The following is a 12,880-nucleotide window of genomic DNA, read 5'->3' on the forward strand; positions in this document are numbered from 1 at the left end:
TGTTAAGTGATCACCGCCGCCCACATTCTCTTGCTACACCAGAGGAATCACAAGAGCGTTGCCGGCCTTTAAGGAAGGTGTACGCGCTTTTTTTGAAGGTACCCATGTCGTATCGTCCCGGAAACACCGCACAAGGAAGCCCATTCCACAGCTTTGTCGAACGAGCGAGAAAGCACTGTGGAGGACCGCCACACATCCAGATGGTGGGGATGATATCCTAACTTGTGGCGTGTCGTGCGAAGGTGGAATTCGGCGGCAGGAATCAGGTAAAACAGCTCTTCGGAACACTCCCCGTGATAAATGCGGTAGAAGACACACAATGAAGCGACATCTCTACGCAACGCCAAGTGATCCAGCCGTTCACAGAGCACTGAGTCTTGAAGGCTGAAGAGAGGCTTGAAGTATTGCCGTGCTCTATTGATGACGCCCAGCTTCTTCGAAGCCAATTTGGCTTTGCCCTCCAGATGGCCACGGAATTGGCAATCGCTCTCGATTTCGAGACCCAGTATTCCGATGCTAGGCGAGGCTTTAAGAGAAGTGTTCTCGAAGAGCTGTGATACGACAAATGGGTTTTTTTTAGTGGTAAACGCGCAAACTTGAGTCTCCTGAGGGTTAAATTGGACAAGCTTCAATTTACCCCATTCCGCGATCTTCTCAAGAGAGGACTCGATAGAAGACACAAGTTTCTCCCGGCACTGGTCGACGGTTTCCCGAGAGAGACCTGCATGGCCCGTGTATACGGCATCATTAGTGCTGTCATCTGCATAGCAATGTATGTTGGAGGTGTCCAACATATCATTGATATGCAGAAGAAACAGCGTAGGAGATAGCACAAAGCCTTGGGGCACTCCAGCATTCACGGGCTTCGGGTTCGAGCAAAAAATATTACATTACTTCATTTAAAAAAAAATGCATTTTTTATTTGTAACAGAACTTATGGCTGGACTAGATATAATAATAGAAAGAAGAACATCTTTACAGTTGTGAAAATAATTGAATAACCTATTTTTTACCTTTTTGTCAATTCCCCAAATATCAAATATATTTAGACTACTGAAATAAAAAGCCTCAATGGCAACTAGTTACGACCAGAGTAAAAATAATAAACTCAATGATATCGTTAATGGAAAGACATCAACGCAAACGGAAATTGCGAATTGCGATTTAAAATGTAGTTACAACTTTTTTTTGGAGCAGGGCTTTGCCAAAAATATGCAGACAAACAAGGTTGTTGAGGAAGTCTAAATTTTATAATTTTATTTCAATGTAAATATTCAAGGTTAAGTAAAACACACTGTGAAAATATTGCCTGAATAAAGGCTTATACTGTTATTATTACTTACAATTTAATCATTTTACTTTCTGTTTAGTGATAAGACAAAGCAAACCGTTAACATAATATTTTTGTTACCAAATTTATTTCAATATGTGTCTTGTATCAGATTATTTGTTACAGACTTATCAAGTTACGAAGGAAACAGATCCGGGCAGTAATGTCTCTGCTACGTAACAGAACTGTTTTGCAAGTTATTATAATAATTTATACACTCTATATATTTTAACTCGCTCTAGATCTGATTTTAGTTTATATATTTTGTTTGATATTAGTTAGTTTCAGCGATATACAGACTAGGTAGATACTTACTTACTTTCTATGAGAAAACAATAGCTTAAAATAAAAAATATTTTAACAAAAAAACAACCGACTTCAAAAACACTATTCCAAAGGAATAGATATAATATGCACTAAAAAGTAGAAAAATAATTGCTTTTTTTTATACAATCTAATTAATTAATATAATTCTAGTTACGATTATTGTTATTTTTGGAATCGGTGTCAACCAAGATAGGTTTGTAACTACATACAGTGTAGAAGAAGTTTTAGTTTAATAATATCTTCAAAAGCACCCCACGCTTTTTTTACAATAAAATATTTTTTTTACACTATTTCCAATTTAAATTATTAAAATTTATTTTCCATTTTTTTGTTGAATTTTATGTAAAGCGTGTTTTTTAGTTTTCTTAAATTATTTTTTTTTTTTTAATTTTTAGTTAAATTTTCTATGCAAGCGTATTTTTAAAACTATTAAGTACTTTAACATCAATTCCTGCCTTATTGACTATAGACAAAAATTATATGAATTGACAAAATTGTTTGTTTGCAAATTAAATTATTAAAATTAGTGTATTGTCATCAGTCCTCAATATATCTAAGTTTGAATGAAATCTGGCCGTTTAAAGTGGGTCAAAATCGCATCTAAAGGGAGTCAGTTACAAACATACATACAAACATACAAGTGAAGCTAATATAAAGCGTATAAAAATGTGACGAGACAACATCGACATTCAACTGAAAGTGAGTGATGCACCCCGTTTAAAGGTTTTTTTAAGCGAAGCTTTTGTACGGACTCTCGACGTAAGGTCGTACGGCTCTGTAACCACTTCTAGCGTTACATGAGAGCGTGAGATGTAGGACCGTTATACGATATAATATAAGTATTTATAAACCAACCAACCCAAAACCAAAACGTAAACAGTTTTCGGTATGGAATAACATAAAAACTATGTATTTTTAAATACCCAGAGTATTTAATACCTCAGTGTTATTCTTATTTCTTCACGTAGCATTGAAAGTAATAATTTAACTAGTTGTACCCATGAAAATTATATTTTGTTACCGATGTCAATAATGGTGCTATTTTCGTTACATAATTTTCCCCAATGTCCTCCTAATCTACTGCGTCCCTGCTTGGGCTAGCGTGCCTTCCCTAACTCACTATGCCTAAAAAAATTGATGTGGAAATCGAGGCTAGGGCCATTATGCTATTTACTTTCAGTACTGTCGCTTGGATAGTCAAACACCACATGAAGACAGAAACAGACAAATTGAAGAATATAATGCTGTAGGCAGTGAGAAGTTTGTGTTCATGTTGTCTACAAGAGCTGGTGGTCTGGGTATCAACTTAACTTCTGCTGGTCTTACTGTGCCTAAGTTTAAATTACATCCTCAAGACCGTAATAATTTATCTTAATTATTTTTAAGCGCCGTAGGATCCTTAAAGGGTGTATGTAGACAGAGTTCGTCCATCATTTCACGATAGGTATATTAATTACGTGATTTTTTTAACTTCCCGCTTGAAAATTTTCTAATATCGGGAAGTTATTGGTTTTACCCCGTTTTTCGAAAATCGGGTTTTTATTAGATATTGCCGTTTTAAGGTCCTAGGCAACTTCCTTCACTATTCCCGCGATGGTGTCCGTACGTCTGTATGAAGGTGTGTGTGTGTGTGTGTGTGTGTGTGTAAACCTCTTATAACGGCTCGACCGATTTAATCGCGGTTAGCACTAGTAGAAAGGACTTGACCAAACTTAGATTTTGAATACTTACAATTCGGACCGGTAGTAATATGTAAGCCATTCGTTTCGTAGACGTTTTTAAGCAGCATCTTAATTCGGCATGGCTAATATAATCTGAGGGTCGTATCGATTCTTATCACGAAACTGTATGACATCGTAAATTGCGGGACAACCGACAAACTCGTGTAAGTCGAGCCTACTTCTTGTATTGCACACCTGTTAAAGTACCACTTCAGGTTGAATTCGTAATGAACATAAAATATTATTTATAAAATAATGTTATAAATAGCTATTCTGTAAATAATACTTTGAATAATAAATTCGATGAATGATATGTTTTTTTTATGGAATAGGAGGACAAACGAGCGTACGGGCACCTGTTGTTAAGTGATCAGCGCCGCCCACAATCTCTTGAGGAATCACAGGAGCGTTGCCGGCCTTTAAGGAAGGTGTACGCGCTTTTTTTGAAGGTACCCATGTCGTATCGTCCCGGAAACACCGCACAAGGAAGTTCATTCCACATCTTTGTAGTACGTGGAAGAAAGCTCCTTGTAAACCGCACTGTGGAGGATCGCCACACATCCAGATGGTGGGGATGATATCCTAACTTGTGGCGTGTCGTGCGAAGGTGGAATTCGGCGGCAGGAATCAGGTTAAACAGCTCTTCGGAACGCTCCCCGTGATAAATGCGGTAGAAGACACACAATGAAGCGACGTATATGACGTATCGCTAGGTCCTCCGTAAGGAAACACAAGGCCGGCTTCGCTGTCTCAAGATGGTGGTGGACGGCGTTTAAGTTGGAGTGAATTCCCCTGATATTGCAAAAGTCCGCGTGGAGCGGGGTGCCGTGGTGTTACTGCCTCGTTTGTCCGTGGTCATGCGCGGTTCTGTGCCCTCCCCAGAATACGAAGGGCAGCCCGAGCTAGAGTGCTCGGGGAGGGATTGTCCGACTCGGGAGCCGGTACCCTCCTGGGGTACTATCTCTTTAAGGACCGCTTTCATAATCTTTGTTGGGGAAGGGGGGGGGGGGTGGCCGGTCCGCGACACTAACCCATGCGAAACATAGCGGCACTAGGCCGCTACTTCACGCCGGTATTCTGTGCGAGGGTGGTAATTAACCCGGACGAGTCTGGCGCGATTGTGCTGACGTCAAAAGACGGCAGCGTGACTCTCCCACTTCTTAAAAGCGCTTAGTTGCCTCTTACGACACCCATTGGCCTGGGACACCCATATTCTTTTTATGCCCCGGGGAAAGCACAGGGCGAATGACATATAAAAACTTTTAATTATCAGAGCCAAATATTAACAGGCTTGTTAAATACTTGACAATTTATTAATTATATTATCAACGATTCTCTAGGTTCAATTAAAAATTTATAGATTATGATTGATTGATTAAATAACAGCAAGTTCTCTGTCAAATTTATTAATCAACTAGGTGACCCGACACGAAGTATGCGGGAATAATGTAGTATAATGAGTTAAAAATGAAACAAAAACGTATTTCTGAATAATTCTATAATATGCACTAATAAAAAATTATAAGGATTAGTATCGTTTTGTGTTAACAACTTTTACATTACCGCGTCATATTGCCAATTTTTTAAGCATTAAAATAGATAATGTATGTGATCCTGAGATAGACATACTTGAATATTAAGCCGTTGTGCCATACCTTGTCGAAGGCCTTTGCGACATCGAAAAACGTGGAATTGAATCCGTATGAAGATATAGGCGGTGAGCCTGCGGGGACACGAGCGAGGCGGTGGCGGAACCCTGAACTGTATGTCGGGTATCAGGTTAAGCTTCGCGATGTATTGATTAAGACGCGAGAGAATTGATATTTCGAAAAGTTTCCCGATGGAATTAATTAAACTAATATCTATTTGGTTATATATCCACTCTGGTTATATGCCATCGCGGACTTTTCTGTAGACCTATATAAGATACACAATTCCACTATACATTATTTTGTTTGTCGAAGGGTTTAGACAGCGATTTTGTTGAAAGTTTCCAGACGGCTAATTTCTACCGACACCTCCAACAAATATCACGCACAAAAGAAATATATATATAAATGTAATGAAGTCTACGTTTCAGCTTCACTCTCTGAAGCTACGTAGAAGTCATCAATTTAGCCTTATTACGTTAATTGCCATCTATTATTAATTTTAACCAAATTATGAATGACTTCGAAGCGTGCATTCCTAATTTTCTAGTTGTACCTAAGTGAAGAGCGCTTTTTTCCGCGCTATTACGCAATGGAAGATTATTCCAATTCTTCTTTGATTAAAGATTATTCAATTCTTGATTGCATCGTTCGGTGGATATTGGCGCGGCGCATCTATCGGTGTATTGAACTTGTGAGACATGGCTGGTGATATTATATAGGTATACTTAGAAATTTGCAACACGAATTCCATTTTTGATTTTTTTTGATCCAGAGTGGTGCGACTGCGACTCCTTATCTGCGGCTCTGTTGTAACTCCCCATCAATGACTGCAGCATATCATATCATATATATCATAGGTGGAAGACGTCCACTGCTGGACAAAGGCCTCCCCCAAAGTTCTCCACGATGATCGGTCCTACTTTTCTCTACGGATCTCCTCATTTCTGATTCGATATATAAATATTCGATATCATATCGTGTTGTGCCTTGTAAATTGGCATGTATTATAGTATTCTTCCTCCACCATGGAGGAGGCCTTTGTGGAAGGACAAACAGTTAACAGAAAGAGGACACAGACTGTTTAAAAGTTACTGCAAATAATTAAGTTAATAATATAGTTATGTAAGATAGGTTAATTAATTAAAATGTTTTATAGTATGTGTATTAGTTAGTAAGTAAATTTTTATGTTTTGTTAACTGTAATAAAGGCTTTATTATTATAGTATTCTTCGTGGATAATTCGTTTTCGTATCCACCAACTTCTACATATAACTTTTCTAAATTATTCTCAAATCAATGGACATATTGTTAATGATAAGTCCATTGATCTGTTCACCGACAATATAACATTTAAATATTATTTAATTAAAACACTCGATGCAGCAGTAAATTTTAGATGGATGGTGAAATGGTAGAATCTTTTATTTTTATTTCTTAAACCTATCTTTATATAAATTTAATATTTTCATAACTTTACGTAGCCTTTACTTATTATGTAACCTTTTGTACGACTTATATGTATGTATATACTGTAACTCTGTGGGTAGTTCATGAATAAATAACTATATATCGGTCAAACGCTTCCTATGCAAATTGCTTACCTGTTATAAGTTCTTGACCACGGGAAATGTGTTCCCTGAATTCATAGCTGTGTAAAATCAAGTATCTTTAAATAATAATGATAACTGTTTCTATCATAGAAAAATCTTAGAGATGGTGCTTTGTTTTCTCTATTTTTTTTAAGTTATCGATTGAGGCTTCATAAGATACATAATAGCTTTAAGGGTAAATGTTTACACTTCTATAATAAAGTCCCAGCCACTGTTCAGGCATTATCTATAAATAAATTTAAATGTTTTATAAAAAAAATGGCTCTGTCGTAAATCCTATTACTCCACTGCTGAATATCTAAATGATCGGACAGCCTGGGACTAGATTGTGATTATTTTATAGCGATGGAAATGACTGTATAATATTGTATATTTTTATTGAAAAGAGCGCAAAAAAAGAATGCTGGGAGAGTTTCTTGCGCCGCTTCTTTGCGGCGCGCGCCATTTGTTTCCGAAGCAGTAGTAGTATCTAGTAGTTATTAGAAATGGCATCAAAAAGAATTCTAAAGGAATCAATTTTGAGAAAATAAATGCCTTTTATGCCTTTTGAGCGCGATACTAATTTAATACTGAGGAAATCGCAGAAGCAGAAACGATAGAAGGTTGTACATAATAGTATAAGACTCAATGTAATACAAATCGTATTTAATTGCTTGGTATGTACAGTAACAATAAAAGATAAACCGCTTATAGTCTTGGTAAACGTAACAGCGAAAATTTCATAATAAGTAAATGACCGACTGTGACGTGGTTTGCAGAAAATTATCGATACAAGAATGTTAATGTGTACTTCGCGAGTTCTTATAATTATATGCTATGTTGTAAAATATAATGGAAAGATTGCTCGTTGTATACAGTACATTGAACAATTACTTTAAAGTTGAATTCAGATAGCTGAGCATGCGATCCAAGTTACGTTAAATTTGATTGTAGTGATAAATTTCCAAAAATTTAACCTATTTGTCTGACATAAAAACTTTAGTTTGGGAGTTTTAAGGAAGGTGATCTCATGTCGTATCCTCCCGAAGACACTGCACAAGGAAGCTCATTCCACAGCTTGGTTGTTCAAGTGTATTGAAAATGACTGACGACTCCGTATCCATTTTGTGCAAGGCAATCATTCCAATTTTGTAGTCTTTAGCATCACATTGCGTAATTGAGATTCAATATTATTAAATACTAGCTGACCCGGCAAACGTTGTTTTGCCATATATATTATTTTTAGAGTTGGACCGTTTCTTGGACATTGCTTTATTTTTCTAAAATAAACGTAGCCTGAGTTACTCCTTATTACATCAGCTACCTGCCAATAAAAGTCGCCGGATTAGCCGGAACAAACAGACAGACAGACAAAAATTGTAAAAAATGTTATTTTGGTGTATGTACCGAATATGTATTCATAATATACATTTAATAAAAAACGGTTATTTCAATATTACAAACAGACACTCCAATTTTATTTAAATGTATAGATAATTCACACAATATTTTTATAAATTATAGCCTATATGTTATTCTGGTGTGTAAGCTATATTATTGCAAAGTTTCATCCAAATCCATTCAGTAGTGTTTGCATTAAAGAAGTTCAAACATACATCCAGACATACAAACTTTCACATTTATAATATTAGTAGGATGATATTATTAAAAATGGCGGGAAATGAAGAAGTTTCTGGAGTAATACACACGTTCCGAATTTAAAAAAATTTGAAGTTTTAATTTGCATAAATATTGCGGTCTGAGTGTTGAGTATTATTTACTCTGTTAAATTTTGATTGTGCTCCCTTTAGTTGACTCGAACGAGGGTTACATAATCGACTGTGATGGCTGAGCCTGCACAATCCAACTGTCTTAAAGCTTTTCAAATCAAAAGTTTAATGCAAAGTTATGGTGAAAATGAAAAACGAAAAATATTTATTTCAGTAACAGAAATGGTACAAACATAATAGTGGATGTGTCCTTCTATTAAGTGAGAAACACCTGTGCCAGAAGGCCACGCTCTTCCATATCAATTAAAATTAACAGTACCAAAAACTAGGGATCACAAATTTGGTCTAAAAATATAATAATAGTATGTGTGGGTGTGTGTGTGTGTGTGTGTGTGTGTGTGCGTGTGTGTATGTGTGTGTGTGATCATGCGTGCGTGTGTATGGTGTGTGTCATTGTTACTTTTCGTAAAACACTACTTATTGTACTATCAAGAAGGTATACCTAAAATTTACTCCGTGTAGTTAAATAGCTCTTCCATTTCCACATAATTCATGGATTTCAACCAAGTGGTTAAACTTCGTCTACATTCCACTTTATATATATATGATCTTGAGTTTTATGGTAGTCTTAAGATGTAATATGAAAAGCTATATTTAATTAATTTTTATGAATACCTATGCCTACACTTTTACTAAAATGATATGATATGTAAATATCACATAAGCAAAAGGTATTTAAGGTTTATTTTCCGCAAATAAATGTATATTGTGTAAAAACCCAAGCTGGGTTGAAGCCCTTGTAAGCTGATTGCTAGTTGATCAATTCTATACATAAAATTTAAATTTGATCTTCTCAGTGTTTCCTCACGTTGTTTTACTTCCACTTCGAGCGTCGAATAAAACGCACAAATCGGGGATCGAACCATCGCCCATCTGATGAAAAGCAACGCATTTAAAGATAGATCGTAAAAGAAAGAAAACCCACATAGCCCAGTGTTTAGTGACCCTGCCTTCTGAGCTAGAGGTTCCGGGTTCGAATCCTGGTAGGTGCAAATATTTATATTATGAATATGGAAGTTTGTTTCCGAGTCATAGATGTTTATATGTATTTATGTATACTTAAGTAAATACATTGTATTAAATATATCATTGTCTTGTACCCATAGTACAGGCTATGCCTAGTTTGGGGCAAGATAATTTGTGTAAAAGTGTGTTAATATTATATTATATTATTTTAATATATTATAAAAGAGTGTGTAGCGCGCTAGTGAAATATATAGTTGTTCTTCTTTGAATGTGAAGAACGTTTTATCAAAAGGCAACTTATCCAGAAGCACTACTTCGCGACATTTATCTTTACGCAAGCGACACTCTTAAAATACTTACACTATATTATGAGTCCTCATTTGCAAGTTCTAAGCTAGTGATAAAAAAAATAAACAACAATTATAATTACAAACTCTATCTTATTCTACTTATTGGTTTCTACTCTTACCTATTGTTACTACGCGATTGGAGTGCCAATGTCCCGTCGTCTAATATTTGCAATACGTAACCAAAGCAGATCACTCACACATATCTGCTGAGTGAAACGGGTATAAAAGCGATGCAAATAGCAATTGCTGGCATTACCGACAATCGTGTGGAGTGAACAGTACATAACGGGACAACCATGTATCACCATGTGCGTGAAATTAATCGTTCTAATTCAATCTGTATTCAACATTAATTAGTTATTAATGCATCCAATCAAGCGCCACTGTTTTTCCACTAATAAATTACTTTAATTATTATATGAGGAAGCCTTTCTCATTGCACAAGAGATTGTGATAGTTCCTTTAGTGTTTTCAAGTGAAACTTGTTTCTAAAACGCTTTCATTGAATTTATATTCACTGTCACCGTTATAGCCCAACTAAGATTAGATTTAATTAACTTGGAATGTTTTACATTAAACCTTTCTGCATTATATTGATTATTAATGGTGTTTCTTTTTTGTTGCAGATATTCCTGGGGTTGATTTCGATGGCAGCAGCCTTCCCTGGTATCATTCACGAGGAGACCCCACACTACGAACACCAAGCACCAATTGCTGAATCAGGTCACCATCACCAAGTTCAACACGAACACGCGAAGTCACATCAATCAATCAAATTCGAACACTTTCACCCAGTTCCGGTTTATGTGAAGAAGGAACACAGCCATTTGCTTAAACATCCATTAGAGAAGGGACATAGTGAACAGAATCTGAAGCAAGTCCACCCTGAGACTCAGCACAATCATGGCTATGGTCTCGTGCTGGAAGACCACAGAGAGAATACTGATCATCACGCCCAATTGCACCATGGAGGTTTTGAACATGCTGGCTTTGAAAATGCTGGCTCAGAACATGGAGGATTAGAGCATGCAGGTATTGAACACGGTGGTTTTGAACATGCTGGCTTACAGCACGCCGGCTTTGAACACGCCGGCTTAGAGCACGCTGGCGCACAGCAAGCAGAACACGGCCATGGTGGTTTTGAGCACTATTCTGGTGGTTATGAGGGTGGCGAAGGCCTGAAAGCATATGCTGAGAGTCACCAACCACAAATTCAGGATCACTACTACGGCGGACAGGAGCAAAGCTTATCAGGAAACAACGGAGAGTCTTACAATTTTGGTCATCATTAAATACCTTCTAAGCTAAGCTACATAGACTGAAGGCTTTGTATTTTTTGCCTTGTTACTATTAGAGTAGCGCTTTGTCTTTTAAACGTACCTGAATATGTGAATGGATGAATGATTGCCATGTGTTGCCTTATTTCTATGTATTAAGTATTAAAATAGCTTGAATCTCAAAAGTATTGTGACTGAGCGATGTTTGTTGAGTCCAAGTGGATATGTGATATTAAATAAAGATGTTGAAACCTTAATGTGAACGGATATATTATTTCTTACAATCGCTTTATTTATAAGCTGAACATTACAATAAAATGCCGCTCAGGATTCATGATAAAACCCAAACTACTGAGCAGCATAAGAATTGCGCTTGTAACATTGAGACATAAGATGTTTTCTCATTACTCCAGTAACATCACTAGCTAATCAAACTAAAACATAAAAATGCATGCACATTACAGCTGATTTACGAAAGAAAAAATTGCTGCTGTCGAACCCTAGCCGGCATTTTGTACAAAGTTGCCTCTCAAAAGTGGCGTCACAGAATTTAGTAAGAATAAGTTTTATAGACAACAACAGATTCATAATAAAACTCGTAATCGAATTCTTTGTTCCCTTCACGCTTCTTAACGTTTGTGCAATAAACAGTAAGAATAAACAATGATTTATATTTTTTTTATAATTGGGCCAATTAATACTTTTAATAAGGAAATTAGGAACAATCTCATTAGACCGTAATAATAATACTTTGCGCAATGAAATGCAACAACTCTACCGCTATATACTTATTACGCAGATTAACAATACCCAGATAATTACATAATCTGTGTTATAAAATTCAATGTAGGGTATTTGAGATATAGTCGCAAGCCGGAACGACGTGAGTTCGGCATATTTTATGAAGACATGTTGCGACATGCAAGATTTGAGATTTTCTCAGCCGATTATGTTAGCGTCGAGTGAGGTAGTCATTATGTTACCAACTTATTGCATAAATTGTATCAACTAAGTATACCGCCGATCGCAACTGTTGTTATTGTTAATTGAAATACGCAATACTATTAAAAGAGCTTGTAAATATAACTGGAATTAAATGTAGATAATTAAATAAATGTCTCAAGTATTTTATTTACGAAAATTTTAACTGTTACACAAGAGTTTATGTTAGTTTGTTTTTATTCAAAAAAAAGCAAAATAACTTAATTTTGTGTAGTCATAGTTATAAGAATTGTAAATATAGTTATAAGATTTGTTTTGTTTGAATAAGGGATATTTTTCAGAACGTATTTTGCTAAATTGTAATTAAAAGAAGTCCTTCATCAAGGTCACGGAAATGACACTTATGAATGTCAATAAAAAATTTTTTTCTTATTAAATCTACCGCTACTTCATAAAGGGTTGAGCTAATGAGAAGAAGTAGCAAGAAACTCATTGCCACTCTTTTAAATCAATATTTACATTTCATCGTTTTACAATTGATTACAATTACAATATATTGATGCTTCAGTCACGCTCTTCTCGACGGTAACCCTGCTTTTGATGTATTTGCGGATGGACGGTAGACGATTTTAACAGAGTGCTTGCGTTTTTGCGAGACGAATGGATGAACGGTATTTGGATGTTTATTAATTGTTAGTTAATTACAGTAAACTTTGTATTTATTAACTATTATTCGTGTAATATGTTTAGCTTTTAATTTGTTATTAAATACTTACTTTTAATATTGTAATTGGTTCACGCCATTTTATTAAAGTATAAATAAATAAATTCGCAACCTGTAAAGGTATGAGATTCTCAAACAATAATTCAAAGTGTACACGCTGCATTTAACGATTATTTTCTAATTCTGTATTGTTCTCAATAAAGACACATATA

At 35.8% G+C, this 12,880-nt stretch overlaps 1 protein-coding gene across 1 annotated transcript; it reads left to right on the forward strand.

Annotated features, from left to right (window-relative positions):
- The first annotated feature begins 9,980 nt into the window (after window positions 1-9,980).
- On the forward strand, window positions 9,981-11,259 carry LOC126967935 (histidine-rich glycoprotein-like). Its single transcript, XM_050812635.1, has 2 exons — window positions 9,981-10,033; window positions 10,352-11,259. The coding sequence occupies exons 1-2, from the start codon at window positions 10,022-10,024 to the stop codon at window positions 11,015-11,017; spliced, it is 678 nt and encodes a 225-aa protein (XP_050668592.1). The 5' UTR covers window positions 9,981-10,021; the 3' UTR covers window positions 11,018-11,259.
- The last annotated feature ends 1,621 nt before the right edge of the window (window positions 11,260-12,880 follow it).

Source organism: Leptidea sinapis, chromosome 14 (assembly GCF_905404315.1).
Source record: "Leptidea sinapis chromosome 14, ilLepSina1.1, whole genome shotgun sequence".
NCBI lineage: Eukaryota > Metazoa > Arthropoda > Insecta > Lepidoptera > Pieridae > Leptidea > Leptidea sinapis.